Consider the following 20,987-nt stretch of genomic DNA (forward strand, 5'->3'; position numbering starts at 1 on the left):
GTAAATTTCAAATGTAACTCCGCACATGAATTTCGAAAAACTCAGAGGTGCGAGCCGGGGGAGTTAACTTTCTTAATGAATGAAAAAGTATTTTTTTGACATTATTTTTTTACATAGTTTTTGCACATAGCCCTGCCAAACTGTTTACACAGTTTAAAGATAACGATATTATGAGTAATAGCCATCATAAGCACGGAATGGCTCTGCAATGCGACAGTGGAACGCTTTGTTCAGCCTTGAACGAGATTACCATTCCAGAGTAAGCTTGGAAGCTAGATCGTAAGGCGTTACAGTTCGCTTTTTATGACCATGATGAACTCGTAGAGAAACTGTTAAAATACTATCTTAATATATTTGGACCTTGGCGATCGAAATTTGCTCGTTTTTTAGGGTACACAAAGGGTGCCAACCCTATTACTGGGTGGAATCCCTGAGACTCCGCTGTCTGTCTGTCCGTCCGTCTGTCACAGCGCTCTATCTCTTGAGGCGTAATAGTTTTTCCCAAAGTGGGCGCTGGAGGCCTAGAGGGGGGCGGTAAGGGGCCCAGAAAAAATCTTCCCTTTGTGCCTTTATCAGGCGAGACTAATATGTTATTGAGGTTTTTAAAGGTGAAAAAAACCGGCCAAGGGCATGTCGGACACGCAGGAAATAGGGTTCCGCAGCCATTACGAAAAAATTAAGTAATATTTTTTAAGGATTTCGTATTTTGTACGGAATATTCCAAGTTTAGGTATATTTTATACATTAGGCTGCTATTTAGTCTTAAACTACTGATAATTCTCATGAAAACTTAACCGTTATAGTTTTCCTCAGAATCCCAGAATCAGACAGAATCTTTAGTTGTGCAATCTTTAAAAACAAATAATTAAACAAAAATAAAATAAATAGTTAAAGTACTTAAAGTTAAGGATGGCTCCCATACAACAAACTTATCTAATGTTATATAGATAATGGTACGGAACCTTCAATAATGTATTTTTAACCCCCGACGCAAAAAGAGGGGTATTATAAGTTTGATCGCTATGTGTGTGCGTGTCTGTCTGTCTATCTGTCTATGTGTCTGCTGTGGCACCATAGCTCTTAAACCGGTGGACCGATTTGAATGCGGTTTTTTTTTTGAAAGCAGTTTTTCTATCGATGGTTCTAAGACATGCTTATTAAAATCGGTTCAGCCGTTTTTGAGATATAGAACTTTTTGTCTATACCAGCCGTGATACCTCTCCTACTTTTTGTTTACGCGGCATTAGACATTGTAAGTTACGCCGCTTTGCAGTTTCATCGACGAATTAACTACAAATTTGTACGGGACCCTCGTTGTGCCTGTTCAGCTCGCAATTGGCCAATTTTTTTAATACATATATACCTACAGTAAATTGAAATCGAACCGAACAAAGTACGAGAAGGTATGTAGGTATGTTCTTTTGTGTTACTTGACGAGGGTACTAGAAAGCTTTCTCAGATCTAAGACATAACAGATAGGTAGGTATAATTGATAACGGTCTCGTATATTTATTGACTAGGTCGATTTGTGCGAAAAGCTATGTAAGGTGGCGTTTATATAAAATAAATAAAGGAAAACTTTCAATTTATTTAAGTAATTATTATCATTTTCAATTTTAATTTTTTTTTGTTAGAGAGGCCAGACAAACGAACTAGTGGGTCACCTGATGTTAAGTGGTCACCACTGTCCATAGACACCCGCAGCGCTTTGCGCGATGCCAGTGCGTTGTCGGCCCTGCAGACAATTGTACACTCGCCCTTAAAGGCACCCAGGTCGTAACTCGATGGAAAGACCCCCGTTCCAGAAGAGCTCGTTCCAGATTTTGCAAGTTCGTGCCAGAAAAGACCGCCTAAACGCCCGTCGAAGACTGCCATTCATCAACATGATATCGATGAAATGAACGCTTACGACGGGTGGATCTGTAATGGAACCCCGCAGCTGGGATGAGGTCGAAGAACTCCTCAGAGCATGCCCCGTTGTAGATCTTATAGAATACACAAAGGGAGCTAACGTCTCTGCGGAGAGCAAGGGGATCGAGTATCAAGAAAATAGCAAATTGACACCCATATCAAACTTATACCGTCAAAATTACATCAAACCGTCAAAACATTGCCAACAAATGTTCCAAAGTTCACAAACAAAATAGACGCGAATATTTTGGCCAACACAATACAGTTAAGCCAGTGTTACCGCGATAAGCCAGCAAAAACTCCTTTGTTCCTAATGCTGCCAACCGTTTTTTGCAGCAATATTTCGCAAAGATATCTGGCGATGACAGGGCGTGTTTTTAGGGTTATTTTGGCAAAAAGGTTGTTTTATTCTGCTTTATTTCGTTTCAGGTAACCGCGTTATTTTATACGGTAACAGCTCTCGCACTGTGGGCTCTGTGAAGTAATTTAATTTGTAACCGTTACGTCATTTCGTGTCCGTACAGAAATAACTGTTTATTATTTGACAGCTAAATCACAAACCAACTTTCATGTTAAATGAGCTAAGTCAACTTTTCTCTTGCAACATCCTTAGGAGTTTATAATTCATTCCAAATTTTCTTGCAAAAGTTTGAAAAAATATTATATTGGCTTACAAAACCAAAGTATGCATTAGCAGCCAAATTTTTTTTTATTTGTGTTCTATTTTGTGCCTTGTAGAGGGACCGACCATAATTTCTTGTATTGTTATTTTTATTGCTACTGATGGTGCATTAATTAATATTTACGTATTAAAAAAATATATATATCGGTGCAAATAATGAGGGCTATCGCTTATGAATTCGCCGCTAGAGGCGCTAGTGTAGCGTGAGGTCTCCGAAATGTCAAATCTCATAGTTTTTGGGTGAGCTACGCGGGTTTATTTATAATTAGAATAATTTTGTGAATATTACAATACAATACAATACAAAGACTCTTTATTGTACACCAGACATAGTAAGCGATACAGAAAACAGATACACAGAAAAAAATATTACAAGGTGAGCAATAGGCGGCCTTATCGCTTAAGAGCGATCTCTTCCAGGCAACCTATATTTTGCATTACATGAAATTAATTATGGCAATTATGCGTTATGGGGCAATGAATGTCTGTGTTTTGAGACAGTTTTGTCTTTCGGAAACTTTTGTCCTCCTTTTTTTCCGAACAAAACGGGACTACGCAACACTGTGGTTGCTCGATATTTTTATGGTAAGTACTTACGGTTTTAAGGAGTATTAAATATGATTTTAATCTAAACTTTGTTTTCACGTCCGTAATAACAGACTTTGAAAGCCACACTTAAAACCTCACGCAACAGTGGCGCCATCTATAAAGACAAAAACGATAGCCCTCATTGGGGGGTCACATTTGTAATGAGAAGATGATGAAGGATCCCTTTTTTTCTCTTCAACTGTGGGTAATCAGGCTATGCTACTAATAAAAGGAATAATTAACCCAACCCAATTAAATCTCTAGTAACACATTATTATAATGAGAATCCCCGCATAATACAATGATCACAGCTATATGAAATTAAACTAACACGGTTTGTATGCCAGGGAACTTCCATTTCATCATTACCATATTACGTTTGGAAAGTACAAAGGAGATACGATCTTAAAACGTATGTGTTGGAGGCCAATTTAGAGTAAAACTGAATCCAATTTCAACACCCAGGGCTGAAAGCTTCGAGCAGTACCATTAATTAGACTAACAGTTAGGCCTCTCAATTGTTAGTACTCTTTTATTCATCTAAAAAAATACTTAGTGTGAATCAAACTCACGCACTGAAGTTTTTGTAGAAATTTAGAAGCCAGCAATAAATAGTTTTTACTTCGTAACAGAGATTTCTATGAAAAAGTAATAATATGTATTAATATGTATTCAAGAATTGTGAATCACGTATCAGGATGAAATCTTTGTGCAACTAAGGTCATATTGACATTCCAACCGACACCAAACAAAATAATAACCGAATTGAGACAACTGACATGTATAAATATGATATACAATGAATTAATAAATAAATAAATATATAAATAACGAAATTGATTGTGAAGCCCTGGTTCCCAATCCTCTACTAAACCTACGTAGCATAATTAAACATTATGTCTTAATACATACAATAAAAAGGAACACAATAAACAAAGGATTATTTCCAAAATGTATGAAAATAGAATGACGAGTATTTTAACCTGAGACCAAATCCTAAAAACAACTAACCTTACCCAGCAGTATCAAACCACTAATATTATTTCATATCATAACTCTACCTACTTCGCAAAGGGAACTAAATTCGGACCCACAGATATGGATTACACTAGATTACGAAAAAAGGGCGACCTAAGGATAGATGGGCAGATGAAATCCAAAAAATTGCCGGAAATAACTGGATACTACAAGCGCAAAACAGAGAAGCATGGAAACAGTTGGAGGAGGCCTTTACCCAGAACGGGGACATGTCTTAAATTGTTATACCTGTTTGGTTAATTAAATTGTATTTTTTGTATTTTTTAAGTGCATGGAAATAAAGAGGCTTTACTATTATTATTATTAGATTACGCAAATGCATCTACTCCGCGTGTCTGAACCCCGACCAAACGTCGGGGTTGGCCTCATACAAAGACTGACCGCTAACTGACTATTCTGAATAATCATGACTAGTGACTGATTCGAGCCTCACAGCGCGGACTTTGCGCGGACATCGGGGAATTCACATCGCTAATTCGCGTCTTGAGACGTCACAGTAGATATAAAAAAGTGACACGGTTGGTTTCATACAGATTGAGGTGTTTGCGTTATCTAGTGTAATCTATATCTGTGTTCGTACCGCAATAAGCCGTAATAGGATCACGAATACCGTTCGGTAACTTCGGGATCATAATCCGTGTAATGGAACTCAAAAAGCGAAACGATGTAAGGATTACCTAAATACGTAATATTATTTGTGTTGAGGCTGTTTCCTGCGAAAGGCACGTTAAGGTGCTGCCACATGCAGCCGCTTGACGCTCGTTTCCAGCGTCAAATCTGGTCACGTGACACATAGCGACAAAGCTGAATGTGCTTTATCGCTGAAAAAAAAACGTCTTCAATTTCGGAAAAATACTGTTTTTTTTTCCCCATCCCATCCCAACCTATATACGTCCCACTGCTGGGCACAGGGCCTCCTCTGAGAACAAGAGAGCTTGGGCCATAGTTCCCACGCGGGCCCCGTGCGGATTGGGAAGTTCACACGCACCATTGAATTACTTCGCAGGTTAGTGCAGGTTTCCTCACGATGTTTGCCTTCACCGCAAAGCTCGTGGTAAATTTCAAATGTAATTCCGCACACGAATTTCGAAAAACTCAGAGGTGCGAGCCGGGGTTTGAACCCACGACCCTCTGCTTGAGAGGCGATAGGTCAAACCACTAGGCCACCACGGCTTCAATTTTTTTTCATTCACTCCAATTTCTTTTATTTGTACCGCTGTCACGACTGCCACTAATGAAGGTTAAGAAATCAGTTTCCAAGGCCAAGGTCATTTCTGCAAGCCATCTTGACTGACGCTGCTGGCTGTTTGATGAGTCGCGGGAAATTCAAATTGGGTCACGTGACCAGAGATTTATAGCTGCAAACGAGCGACGAGCGACTGTATGTGGCCACACCTTTAGATTGAATGCGTCATTGTGCTTGTGGTGATGGATTAAATATCATTCAGTGCAAATGGAAAATGGTCAACTCAATATTATACGTCAAACAGACAAAATTCAATTTGGTAAATGTAAACAAGGAATGTCCATCGTGAAAATAGCTGAAAATGGAATTGGAATTGAAAACTTTTGATTTTGTTTTAGGCTGCTTTGGTGGCTATATTTGCGTCTCGGGTATAATGGCTCGTTTTGTGCTATTGTTGTACAATCTAAAATACGGTTTAAAAAAACTCCGAGCGGTTTAAAAAGCTTTTCCGCCCGAATATAACATGAAAACGCGAACATAATTCTAGCACTTTTTTACGTTACTGCTAAGATTTCCAGAAAGCACTTTTCAGTTCTTTCTACGGCCTGATTCTTGTACATAACCTACTTTTATGCCGTAAATTACGTTCAAGCAGACAAATTGGATTCTTGCAAATTGAGTAAGATGTGGAGGATAACAACATTTGGGTCTAATTTCTATAATTCACGAAGCAGCTAGGCATACTTTATAAGATTTTTTTTGATGAGATAACGTAGGTATAATATTGACCTAATGGAAATGGCTTTATGTATAAATAAGTAAATAGATATGACTCTGTAGTATACATCTCCATTTCTTTATTTTAATTATTATCATTAGTTTTTGACCATGGAGGCTTTTTACACCTCTCAAGATTGTATAATTTAATTATTTTACTTTGACATGTAGAGACTATATACTTCTCTGAATTATTTAGATTAGAAATTTTATTATTAACTTAGGTACTTTATACATCCCCTTGCTATATTTAAGGCTGTATATTGTTAAGCTTATGGATTTAAAACTTGTATATTTTTAGTTTAATTTCTAGTCACAGGCTTGCGACGTCGAAGTTCCCAAGACGATCCCATAGAGCTTATGGGAACGGAAGCAATACGATGTCCTCGGTACCGCTCTGCTTTCTGAGCATGACATGAGTGCGTGTGAGCTAACTTTGGGGGCGGCAGACGTGAGCTTGCCTTCGGAATCCAAAAAGCTTAATGGTTACTTGACCTGAAATGTATATTTCAGTTTTTTTTTATTAATTTATGACCGTGGAAGCATTATACACTTCCACTGAACGTAGATACAATTAGTGTTTAGTTTTGTAACTAAGGAACCCCATACATCCCTGTATTATTATTATTTTTTGTATTTTTTTCTTTAATTGTATACTATAGTTTTTAAGTATTTTATTTGTAATTATTTTATTTTGAAAAAATGACTTTCTTCGGTGGCGCATTCTTCTTGGCAATGATGGTCTTTCCGAAAGCGCTGGTAGTTTAAACAATGACGTGTAAAAGTGCCCATTGCGGCCTATTTACTGAATAAATGGTTTGAATTTGAATTTAGTATCTACGAGTATACTATAGCACTACAGGTATAGGACATCTCTGGTGGAAATAGCTGTGAGCGAGGCGAGGTAAATGAAGCATTTCTATTGGTTCATGAAAAACACACTCCTCGCAACAAATCCTCGCACATCTCTGGTAGAAACGGGCCTTAGACAAGCAATGATCAAAATTATTACTTTAGTACCTATAGAAATAATGATAATATTTATTAGTAACAAAATAACATGTATATTTTTACATCGATAGTAACATGAGCTATATTTCCCAAAATTTTATTGAAATAATACGATATTATGGCATTTAAGATACCCAAAAAACTGTTTACGGTTTTGTGCTAGTGCTACGCTCTGACGGGAGATAATTTCAGTCATCATCATCATCATCATCATCAGCCCGAAGACGTCCACTGCTGGACAAAGGCCTCCCCCTTAGAACGCCACAATGAACGACAACTTGCCACTTGCATCCACCGGTTTCCCGCTACTCTCACGATGTCGTCAGTCCACCTGGTGGGAGGCCTGCCAACGCTTCGTCTTCCGGTTCGTGGTCGCCACTCGAGGACTTTTCTCCCCCAACGGTTATCTGTTCTTCGAGCGATGTGGCCTGCCCATTGCCACTTCAATTTGCATATTTTTCCAGCTATGTCAGTGACTTTAGTTCTTCGACGAATTTCCGAGATAATTTCAGTAATATTCTTTAATTGTCCCATGATATAAGCATGTTTATTACAATGTTGCCCGAAAAACTGTGACACTCAAAACGTTTACTTGTTTGCCCCGTAAAACCATGTTTTAAAAAAATCACTGTTCCCAGCGAACAAAGCGTCGGGCGAGCTTTTACAGCCGTTTTATAGAGCTTTCAGATTAACCCTGTCGTGAAGCACGGATACTTTGTTTAAAATGGTAATGTAAGGTTGGATTTAGAAGAAATGAGTGACTTGAGTTTGCAGTGCTTTGGTGTTTTTACAAGCTTTTTATTGAGTTCACTTCATTTGTTTTTCTTTGTTTGTTTGCTTAAATTCTTGCATGGGTTCAGTTGGTTTTTCAACTGTTACCGTTTTAACTATTTTTCTCTATAAACATCTGCGTCTGTTCATCTGTTTTATTTATAAGTATTATTTTGATCTATTTTATCATTTTTTTGATACTGTAAAACGGAATACAGTTGACCACGATTGTTTACCATCTTTACAAAATTATCTGTAATGAATGTCTGAAACTTGGCGCGGATATGTAATTTGGATAACAATGTAAGTAGATAAGTATACACGTACAGTCAATAATTATGTAAAGTCACCAAAAAAATCTTGTATTTTTTACAAGATCGAGAGCTCCTACATCAGAATAAAAACAATAAGGTAAAATTTCATACGACATGTAAGACAATCATCATCACTTGCTCGTTCTCCATCCAGTCGAATAAAAAAAACATTATTATATTATATAGCGTTTTATTCGGTAAATGAATTTATAAATCTGAAATTTTAATTTTATTGTTTAAATTGTTATTATTATTTCTTGTTTTTATTTTATTGTTTTTACATTGACATTTAAATTGTTACTGAATTATTGCCTAATCTTTACATATCCTAGACATTTTGGCCATTATTCTTTATATAAATCTCAATGTGTTTTGAGGAGAACCCGAGGAGAACCGGTCTAATTTTAATTGTTTTCATTCACATCATGACATGCTTAGAATTTTATTTTTTATAATTATTACTAATCTTATTACCTTTGACGATTTCAATACAAATTCTTATAACTGACATTAATGTAAATTATAATGTAATGATTTATTGAATGAATAAATAAACTAAACTATTTTTAGAGCCTAGTTCTTGTCGGTGGAGTAATCGCCATTTTGTTTTCCTCTCTGCTAATGCCTTGAGCTCCTGATACGACATAACATTAACCATGTCTTTGGCTTGATCTCTTTGACTATACAGCACACATTATTTTTAAGTACGTAAAGAAAGTCGATCACTGGTGGCCTATTTGGGCGGGATATCGGCATTTCCGCCCCGCCGCCCGCCCAGCCAGGCGCGGTCCATTACCTGAGCAATCATTTTCGCGTGGTTGAGATTGCCAATTTATGTAGGAACATGGCTGTTAGGATGGATGACACAGATTTTGGATATAAACATGTACCTTCATAATTAGATTATTATGAAGTACCAGAAAATTCTCCACGTCTATTTTCCTAACCCTATACCCCAAGCGGGCGCGCCAAAGTTGACATACTTTTCGCAAGTCATACTGTAACGTTTGTCCGAATTATTGTTTGTCATAATTTTTTTCCCATGAAGCCGTCTTTTTTCTGTAATTTTAAATGGTCATCCTATAGGAAACTGTAGGTTAGGTAAGGTTTGTTTTTACCAATTCTGAAAATTATTGGATTCAAAGAAAAAAAGAGTTATGATAAAAATACATTCTGATTTTCAATAATTATGCGAGTAATATGGATCCTAGCTGTGGTAGCTCTAAGGTTTGATCTATGGCCTTCAAGCAGAGGATCGTGGGTTCAAATCTGGACTCACATCTCTGATTTTTTTTTATATTCATGTGCAAAATTACATTTAAAATTTACCACGAGCTTATCGGTGAAGTAAAACATCGTGAGGAACCTACACAAACCTGTGAAGCAATTCAATGGTGTGTGTGAAGTTTCCAACTCACACTGCACTTGTGAGGGATCTACAGCCCAAACGAACGAAAGAGAAGCGAATGCTGAATCGCCGATCAAGATAATCAAGAATCGATCCAGCTTAGTCAGTGTTAGTAGTTCCTCGGAGTCAAAAGATTTGAAATGGGCCGATAAGAGATTCGGATCCGCTCGGGGATATTTATAACTCATCTGAATCTTCAGATTCGGATATGCCAGTGACTCACCGTATCTGGCCTCTTCTCCCTCGGGAGCCTGTGCCGTGAGGGTCGCCAGCTCGCTCTCCAAATCCACCTGGTGCTCGTTCGAGTCCCATGACAGCAGCCCTGGAATGAGACACAAGGTTAGGTTCTAAATAACAGTGTCGTCCAAAATCTCATCTCAACGTTTTGTTGAGAGCTAAGTTGAGAATTTTTGTGATTTTAGCGAGTCATATGATGACTTGTGATTTATATCTTTTATTAACCTATAAAGCCTTAATATTTTTGTCATGATTTTTTTGTAAGAAGTGATCTTTTGTTTACTGGCTGCCAGAAAAGAATACAAATTGTCGTTTTTAGGTCGGAACACGGTGTTTTGAATATGAAACTACCGTGAGACTCACTCATATTAAATGATATTGTAACGGGTAACTCACGTCTTAAATCGAGTTTAGGTCGACATAAGACGGTGTTTTTTTTTTAAATAAAAGAACTACCTACTGAATTTCGACTTCAAATTTACTGGGCTAAGTACATTGTAAATAAGCTCTAGAATAACCCCTTTCATCCTTGAAAGGGGTTTCATTCCTTAGGTCGAATTACAAGTGTACGAACGAATTTCTATTTCTATTTTTATTTGCGAAGTGTGATTAAACGTTTCTATTATATTATATTCTATTCTATTCTAAATGTAAATAAACAGCAATTTCCACATTTAAATTATGGAGAGACAAGAGACAAAATAAGTAAACAATCAACTACGACTATGAATAAAAGCCAAAGACGTATTCCCGTAACTCCTACATACTTATAATATTGTATAACAATTTCAACATGTTACAAGGAGTTCCGCCGCACATCCCCCAACAATTTCCCCTATTGGCTCTTGTTAACAATTCAGAACTTGTTACTGCAGTTTGCATTCAGCCTTCGTTGTTAGAAGTTTGCTTTTAACCGCTCTCTAGCGTTAGCCGGTCTTTCAATTATAAAGTGTGCTTGGGGTAACTGAAATACTCGTATGAAATTTTGGCTCCCATAAAGTATGTACATATTATTAGTTAAAGTAAAAATTCGTTCACGATAATAATGTAGCATGGGTGGCGTCTTTGGTGATCACAGGGCACAAAGTTTTTCATCCAAAGTTTGAAGTGGCAATGGGCGGGCCACATCGCTCGAAGAACAGATAGCCGTTAAGCGAGAAAAAGTTCTCGAGTGTTTACCACGAACCGGAAGACGTATGTCTATTATACAAGTTGTGTAAATTGTTGTAACGTAGATGGTATGACATATCATGTATCTGTGGTAGAGCAGAATAAATGACGTACTAATAAATATGTCTGATATAAACATTTTGTTTTATTAAGGTTTTCTGTTGGACTGGTTACTACACAAATGAAAAACATGGTTGATATTTTCTATAAAATCTCATCTTGTGTTAGGTCTTCCACAAATTTGGTAATTTCATTTAAACTAAATGGTATAAGTTACTATTAAGTTTAAGCATTACTGTGGTCGAACTGTTTATTACGTAGTATTCAGGAGGAGATACATTCTATACATCATAGTATCTATTGTTCTTCTAATAAGTAAAATACTTTAGGAAAGTAAATTAGGATAGTAATGGGTAGAGATGTGATGAACACATACGTGTACGGATGGATATGCTATTACGTGCAAGACAAGCATTACTTAAGTTTTCCCCCATCTAGTTCTTCGTTAGATCACGAAGTACAATAAAGTTTAGAACGTGAAACTACACCTGCTGAATTAACTGCAGTAACCTTTCATGATATTGAACTGACGTCATGTTTGCTCAGTTGCTACACTAGAACGATCAGTCGTATGTCGTTAGTGATGTAAGACTCGTGTGGGTTTCAAAAAATGAAAACAGTGAAGTGTTTGTGTATAATCATTTAAAAAAGCAAGCATGGAACGATTGCAGTCACCTTTAGTCAATCAGGCGAGTGAAGAAAATTATCATCATCATCATCACCATCGTCATCTTCATTATATCAGTCGTGGGATATGTCCTATGTTGGAAATAGCCCTCCCCCAAACACCAGTTGCTACGCTATTCGTTATTATTAACCTATTCTCAGTTAATTATTAGGCTACTATTATATTAGTGAAATTATTTAGTATTCTTTTGTTTTTACTTTTTGCAACAGTAACGTTTACTAAAAATCAAATGTGGAGTAAGTAAACAACTTGCTTAGGAAAAGTACATTTTTTTGAAATATGAATTGGATCATTATCTAAAGACCCATTCAACCAGTTAACTTAATAAATAAACCTCCCTCATGTTATACGCATAATACATTAAACCCCAAACTTAATGAATTAGCATCATATGCGTGCAAAAACGATAACCCACATTTGGCTCATGGTCAGCGAAGTAGGTCACAGATTACTAGCATCATTAGTGTTCAATATTGCTGACTAACTAGTTAAGTTTGGGTACTTTGTAAGGATTCAGACTTTGAAACTAGATATCTATTTCATTTGACTTTAGACATTTTGCAAGCTTTTATTTATCATGAAACATTTTGGTTGTTTTTAGTTTCATAATTTGTAAATCAAACCAGTACCAATGAAGTACAGGAGGTTTGAGTCAAATGAACCGAACCATCTGCTGAACTAATAATTTCACCTTTTAGTAGCAACTAGTTCAATATTATTAACATACTGTTTGCAATGCTGAACCAATTATTTTCTTTACTTTTCAGATATTCGTTGCGAGCGGTGTGCTCAGCACGATTCTGAGCTGTGGATTGGGTCTAGGGTACCTAGCCGCCTTTCTGGATCAAGGTTTGCTGCATGATGATATGAAACATTATGTGGACAGTTCGTCACTTCACTTTATTGGTAAGATTTTGCGGGTGCTAGAACTTAGGTCAACTCAAACAAATGTCTACTTTTCTTGGTAACTGTAAAACTCTAAAGCGCTCGGTTGTGCATCAGATAATCTAATTACCAAACATGCGCTTGCCGCTGCGCTGACCGCTTAAGGAAATGTTTGGTAATTAGATTATCTGATATAAATTGACGTGCGTCCGAGCGCTTAATGATCCTAAATCATCAGAAATTTACTTAGTTCTTATGAGATTAAGCGAACGTATTTAAAAATGTTTAATTCAATTCAATATGATTGGTGAAAGCCCTAAGTTACATTTCCCCTTGAATTAGTTACTCGGTTGAATAATTAAGCTGAAAGATAAGAGCCTTTTATCTGGAATGTCGCTAAGTAAAATTAATTTCCTTTCCAGAGACAGCTGGGGAAGTGGCGTTCGTTCCGTCCATTCTCATCATACCCTACACAATGCAGAAGAAAGGACGTCGGATCGCCAGCATCGCGACAGTTTTACCTCTCTTATTTAGTTGGTTAATCAGCTTTGACGTCAAGCATTTCTCAAGCTTGCTATTGGTCAATATCTTACATAATATCTCACTGGGAGGAGCGGCTACAATCAGCAGTATAATCATTTCAGAAACCTGCAGCCCTAAACATCGAGGAACATTTCTCATGTTAGAAACTGCTATGATATCTTTAGGCGTATTACTGAGCCATGTGTCTGGAATCTATTCTGCTTGGAGACTTATTTCTGCATTAGGACTTTTGTCAGCTTTCTATGGTTTACTTATTTCATATTTGTCACCAGAAAGTCCATATTGGCTTATAAGCCAAGGTTATACGGTGAAGTGTGTGGAAAATTTCCATTGGTTACGAGGAAGAGACCAAGAAGCTAGTAAAGAATTGAAGGATTTATTAGTGACGTATAAGATTCAAATTCAATTGGAAGCCTTGAAGCCTATAAGAAAATTAGGCATTCGAGAACGGGTCTTGGATTATCTGCGATCGTTAATCAAAGTAGATTTCCTCAAGCCCCTGTCTATAATGATTTTACTTTTTAGCTTTGTTGGATTCGGTGGTGAAAACTTCGTATCCAACAGTTCGTTCAGAAACATTTTTAAACTAACTAACGGCAAATACATTGGAACTATAGTTCTGGATGTTTTAGCTTTAGTCTGTTCTTTAACTGCTTGTGTTTTGATGCAAGTCGTTAGAAGGAAATCTTTGTTCTTATTCACAGGTTCATGTTCCATACTTTTCTTGGGATTCACAACACTATTCTTAATACTTCAGTCTATACATTTGTTTTCTAAAGATTACTTATGGTTGTTTTTGACTGTTGTTACTGGTTTTTCTATGTTTATGTCTTTGGGTACAACAGCGCTTCCATTTTCTCTTTTGGGGGAAATTTTTCCTATGTCTTATAAAGGCGTAGGAAGTTCCTTAACCTGTGCTTACTTGTGGGCTTTTGGAAATACCATTTTGAAGTTAGTACCGACTTTGACAGGTGTAATGGGGATAAATAGTATTTTATGCTTGGCAACACTTTTTATGATTTTTATATTAGTCATTGTTAATAAGATTTTACCAGAAACAGGAATGAAAACTTTAGTTGAAATAGAAAATTTGATGAAAACAGATGGAAGTGACTATGACACTGTTGCTCTTACTGACCAAGAGGATAATTCTCATTTTGATAGACTACAACTATTTTTAGAAGTGTAGATCGGAAACTACAACGTAATCTACAGATTTTTGTACAATAAAGAGTTTACATACAATACAATACAATACAAAGACTCTCTTTATTATACGCCAGAAATAGTAAGCGACACAGAAAACAGATATACAGAGAAAAAAATACAAGCTAAGCAATAGGCGGCCTTATCGCTTAAGAGCGATCTCTTCCAGGCAACCTTTTTTACAGAAAGAAGGAAGGACTAGTTTACATACATACATACAATTGTTGTTGTTGTGAAATGCCTCCACGTTGACGCAAATATAAGTCGATTAAAAAATAAATAATACAGGAGTTATCAAATCGGACAAAAAGGAATGAAAAATTATAATAAAAAGTATACAAATACTTTTGAGTTTGATTTCTAGTTTTGAACTTTTGAAACATTAGTACAGCTTCAGCTTTTTATTAGCTGCTTACTATGTGTTGGTGTCCAATAAAGAGTTATTGTACACTCGTGGTCAAAAATATCTTTGCACTTTAGTAACTTGTCTCTGTAAGCCTTCTGATAAATTAATAAAGAATGTCAAACATGAAGTGAAAGCGACAAGGTAGCAAAGTGTAAAAAAAAACTAAAAAATTTCATGCTGTGTTATAAGTTTCGTTAATCATTTAACTATAAAGGCGAATGTCAAAGCGACATATTTTGTAACGACAACAGCAAGTTCAAGTAATAAATGCTTGTAACTCTCTACATAATTAATAATATTCCCAAGCATTTCCAGTCCCACTTCATGAAGCCTTTCTTTGTTTATCATCGTAGGTTTATTTACATCACACATGACCGCATTTCATTCAAAATAATTAGCAATTCACTGCCAATTGTTCCGCGGGACCCCTACCTTCATACCCCAACGGCTCCTTGGGGTATCAAATTTCCAGGGATCTTTTAAACCTTGGCAATTTAATAGCAACAGGAGCTGTCGACCCATCTCAGGCTAATCTTGAAACGTCAAACCGTGCCATATATTATGAGAGTGGACAGCGAAAGCCTACGTAGGGATATTAAGGTCTAAGGTTTAGGTGCCATTTGTCGTGGTCGCCGTAGATTAATTTTGGACATTTTTGGTGATACATTCGTAGAAGGGCTCGTTAGTTCTTGCGGGTGATAATAGATGGCGCTGAAGGGGATTTATCGTCTTAGAAGAAATAGTCTGAGAAAGGGTACGATAATGCGCGCTGCGCGTTGCGTCGGAAAACCTTATAATTATTTAGTTGGTCTACGTCAGTATTGTCAGTAACCAAACTAAAAAACTCAAATTGCAAACATTTTGCTTAGGAGCAAGGTTCTGCTGTCACTAGATAGTCATAGACTCATACAAATTTGGCACGGAAGAGACCCACTCGCACTTGGTCGATTTTTTTCTTTTCGCTACTACTTTAAACTTCCTATTTTATATGTATGTGGGCTCATACATTATTATACCACGATAGGTAACATCAGCCAAATAAATGGTCCATACATTTTTAAACAAGTTCTAATCAAGTTGAACTTTCAAGTTGGCAGACCGTCTATTGGCATTGTTGTTTTATGAGATGCAAACGATTATCAACTTTAGGGTGGAAGACCACATATTTGGCTGATGGTATATTGCCGGTGGTGACAGTGCCAATTACCCTTCAATTACCTGAACAAACATATAAAAATAACGTGCTTAATTAGTATTTCCTCAAGATCAAAGTTAGTTAATTCTCAAGGTTAAACATTAATTTAATTGAGTGAAGTTATATTGTTTACCATTCGTCTATCAACTTGGGTATTTTGTTTACCTTTGAAGTTTGTAACCGGGTAAACAATAAAATTGTTAATTTGCCGACGTATTTATCAAAATTAAGACAAAACTATTGCTTGTTAGCTAAGAGAAGATGAAGAAAGATAAGTTTCTAAAACGTTGTGTTGGCCAAAGGTTTGTCCTATGGTATGGCATCTCAAGTTTAGTTTAAAAACGTACAAAATAAAGTATTGAGGTATAAAGCTAAACTGTGAATGCGGTTTAACAGATAGAATTAAAAGATATTAGAGATTTTCCTTCAGCGCCTTTCTATCACCTCATTTTCGTAGCCTCATTTTCGTGGGCTGTAAAATTTGATGACACTTTCGATTATTTTTTAGACGTCCTCTGCTTGTTTAGATGAACCGGACACTGTAACAAAATCTTCTATCATGTCAACAACATGCCCACGAAAATCATGCGATATAAACGCTCGAATGACCCATCTTTGTCAGCCACTCCCAAAGCCCAGCTGTCTAGGTGACCTGGGAATGGTGTAAATAGGCACGGTGGACGACCTAGAGGTCAATGAACTGAAGAATCGGTACGATCTAGATTGCGAATGGATATTGGAATGTTTGCGAAGTGTCTTGCTAAGCTAATGGAACTCAGAGAATAAAAAAAATGGTGTTTATTTTTACGTCTAGATTTACTTTTGTGAAAAAAGGCTTTTGGTAGGGGTGCGTCCTACGAGATATAACAATAATAGTAACTGATTTTCCTGTTATAGTGTTTACACGCGTACAGTCACCTCACCAGCACCAATAACTAACACAGCAAAACGTCCATAAATGTCAGATACGACTGTATAATAACTGGACTCAAATTTCGAAAGGATGTTCTAATCAAACACTGAGATCAATAATAATCAAACTAATGTTTAATCTGGCTGGTATCCACACAAATTCTCAGAAAAATACAAAAAGATTAGATCGACAACTAATTTCTAAAGAAAACAAACGCTTGCATAAAACTTGGACGGTACAGTGCCATCTAGGGGCGTTTATGTAAAACTAATTAAATTGCGTCTTAAACAACGACACTATTTCTAGGGCCTTACTAGGGGCTACGGGCGTGTCAGATATTTCTGCACGCTCCGCTGTAGCAGATGTTAATGCAGGTGATTGAAAACTGAAACGTTAGATCATCAGCCTGGGTAAATCTAATCGCCAAACTGGTATGACAGTTTGTTTGTTATTGCCTTTTGTTTTAAGTCGCTGCACTTTTGAGAGAGTGGTCGTGGTCGTCGATCACTAGCGAACCTTTGAGACGGCTTTCTTGGGGAAATCGAGTGGTGGTTTCCCCGTGCCTTCCACACCGCAGTTCTGGAGTCCGGAGTTCGTACTTAGCATAAGTTTTTTTATGCTGACTGCACTTTTGTCATCCAAACTACATTTTCGGACCAAATTTCAAGACAATGCCATTAACCGTTGAGGAGTTTCATTTTGCGGAGACGATCCTGGCCGGACTACCAGGTTGTCACTGCCAGATTATTGTATTGTCACCAGATTTACATCATCATCATCATCATCATCATCATCAAGATTTGACCCAAACGAAGAAATAAACAGGTGAAACTAAAATAAAAGCCAATAAAAACTAGTTACTTTCCAAAGATTCGGTGCAAATGGAAAATCGATCACTTGAATTGACCATTTTGAATTTGGACCACTAACCTAACCAGCAAAAAGTTGGAAAACCCTCGACTTTGTCACTTCAAAGTCCAATATCTCAAAAACGGTTAAACCATTTTTTTTTATTATTCGGCTGGATGGAAAACGATCAAGTGGGTCTCCTGATGGTAAGAGATCACCACCGCCCATTAACATCTGAAACACCATTGTATTGCAGACGCGTTGCCAACCTAGAGGCCTAAGATGGGATACCTCACGTGCCAGTAATTTTACCGGCATTTTGATGAAATATGTATAAGAACCATTGCTAGAAAACCTGCATTCAAATCGGTCCACCCGTTTAGGAGCTACGGTGCCACAGACAGACACACATAGCGGTCACACTTATAATACCCCTCTTTTGGCGTCTGGGTTTAAAAATAGAGCGCCGCTGTCCACTCTTACATCAAGTCCCTTAACCGCCTTTTATTACTCCCACGAGAAGAGATGGGTCCATCCTATTCTAAAGGTCACGGCACGGGCAAGGCCGCCATCAATCCTCTCATAGTCCTGTTCTGTGATTTTGCGCATAATCAAAAACTACATGGAATTGTTATCATTAGAAACAACTAACCCTTGGGACTTGGTTAGGGTAAGCCATATTTTGCGTGACATTTCGTTTAAAACCTAAAACTTCCATCCAAACCTAATCATTTTATGAAATTTGCGACCGCAATCCCAACGGGGCGCGCCGCCCAATTTACCAACCTTCGTTAGTCGGCCATTTTGGAATTAATTGCTTCTGCATCATACAATCTCTCATTAACGCGGAGCATTATCAATTCTACTTGTTGCTACAAAATGACAGTTTTATCATAATTATTCTTTTTCTCTTTCTTTTTTTTATTTACCTTTTTCTCATTCTAATTTTGCAAGGAAAGACAGTGACAATCTCGAGAAGCTAATTGTGACTGGTAAAGTGGATGGAAAGAGGCCTCGTGGTCGCAGCCCAATATGGTCTGACCAGATTCGCACCGCTCTTGACTCTAGTTCACAATACCCACATCGCCAGAGACAGAAATAGATGGAAAATGTTGATGGGGAGAGTTTGTGCGAGAGAAAGTGATGCAGAAGGGAGGTCACGACCTTCATTACTGAAGAATACGACACAAGGCGGAGGATTTCTCATAGGTAAATAAATAAATAAATATCACGGGACAATTCACACCAATTAACCTAGTTCCAAAGTAAGCTTAGCAAAGCTTGTGTTATGGGTACTAAGCAACGGATTAATATAATGATATAAATATAGAACATACTTAAATACATATTAAACACCCAAGACCCGAGAACAAACATTCGTATTTTTCATACAAATATCTGCCCCGACACGGGAATCGAACCCGGGACCTCAAGCTTCGTAGTCAGGTTCTCTAACCACTAGGCCATCTGGTCGTCTAAAGGTCGTATAGGTATTACATAAAATCGCTTACTATCTAAATCCACTCGCCAAACTAGGTACATAATATAACAGTTTGTTGGTGAGAACGTCTTTCTCTTCTAACTCGCTCCACTCTTGACAGAGAATTCGTGGTCGTTTTTGAGCCTTCATGACGACTTTTTTGACATAATAGTGTGTTGGTTGGCCCTTGCCACACCGCAGACCTTCAGCTTTGAAGCTTGACTTTTTTATTGGTATCGGTCCTAAAGTTCATCACCATCATCATCATCAGCCGGAAGACGTCCACTGCTGAACAAAGGCCTCCCCCTTAGAACGCCACAATGAATGAAAATTCGCCACTTGCATCCACTGGTTGCTAACTCTCATGATGTCGTCAGGTCAGTCCACCTGATGGTGGTTCGTCTTCATTCGTGGTCGCCACTCCTGTACCTACTTACTTTAATTACTCCCCAACGGTTATTAATTATCATGTTATTGTAAAATTACGAGTGTCTTAGATATTTACAGGTTGTTTATGAATTTTATGAATGCAATTTAAATTGCTTTGAAAATCAAAAATATTTTTCCTTTTGTACAATTTTCTATCTACAACATTTAAGATACTTTTCCTCTACGTAGCATAGCCGTGGGAGGCCCTGAATATATTAACATTAAATACTTAGGGGCTGTTTCACCATCCATTGATTAGTGTTAACTGGCGGTTAGATGTGATGCCGTCTCTATTTGTTTTGTTCGAATAGACGGAGACGGCATCACATTTAACCGTCGGTTAACGCTAATCAATGGATGGTGAAACAGCCCCTTATACTCAGACACTGTGGTGGCCTAGTGGTTTGAGCTATCGCCTCTCAACCAGAGGGTCGTGGGTTCAAACCCCGGCTTGCACCTCTGAGTTATTCAAAATTCATGTGCGGAATTACATTAGAAATTTACCACGAGCTTTGCGGTGAAGGAAAACATCGTGAGGAAACCTGCAGAAACCTGCGAAGCAATTCAATGGTGCGTGTGAAGTTCCCAAACCGCACTGGGCCCGCGTGGGAACTATGGCCCAAGCCCTCTTGTTCTGAGAGGAGGCCTGTGCCCAGCAGTGGGACGTATATAGGCTGGGATGATGATGATGACTTATACTCACGTCATAAGTCACGAGAAAATATGTCATTACCACTTCTTCAGGGATTTATTCTAGGATTAAAATACCACCTCTACACCATCTGCTACAGACACCAGCTTTGCAATGTACCTGGAACAAAAAAAATACAATCTGAGTATTGCCATATGGATACAAACCGGTGGTAGATTTTTTTGACATTCATAAGTGCTTGTTATAGCCTAAATTGAATAAAGATATTTTGACTTTGACTTTTTGACTTTGAAACAAAACCTTCAAACATCGACATACATTTCAAAATATGTTTGCCAATTTCATATTTATAAAATAATAGTTCTTTGTTATGCAAGGGTGGAAAGTTACAATTTAATGCGAGTGTTTATTATTGAGATTTTGTAGAGGGTGAAATATGGGCGAAGCTAGCGTTGAAATAGTTTTGATGCATCATGATCGTCAGAACAGCTTTTTACCTTGCACCCTCAACTACAATTACGAGCAAGACAACTGTGAACTATACGACGCGTAGACACCTATGTAGTTCCTCCCACTCGCCCTCCATCC

At 37.5% G+C, this 20,987-nt stretch overlaps 1 protein-coding gene across 1 annotated transcript; it reads left to right on the forward strand.

Moving 5' to 3' along the window:
• The first annotated feature begins 11,716 nt into the window (after positions 1–11,716).
• LOC141439637 (facilitated trehalose transporter Tret1-like) lies at positions 11,717–15,175 on the forward strand. Its single transcript, XM_074103954.1, has 3 exons — positions 11,717–11,842; positions 12,609–12,747; positions 13,149–15,175. Exons 1-3 carry the CDS (start codon positions 11,810–11,812, stop codon positions 14,456–14,458), a joined length of 1,482 nt encoding a protein of 493 aa, XP_073960055.1. The 5' UTR covers positions 11,717–11,809; the 3' UTR covers positions 14,459–15,175.
• Positions 15,176–20,987: the final 5,812 nt, after the last annotated feature.

This window comes from Choristoneura fumiferana, chromosome 21 (genome assembly GCF_025370935.1).
Source record: "Choristoneura fumiferana chromosome 21, NRCan_CFum_1, whole genome shotgun sequence".
Lineage (NCBI taxonomy): Eukaryota > Metazoa > Arthropoda > Insecta > Lepidoptera > Tortricidae > Choristoneura > Choristoneura fumiferana.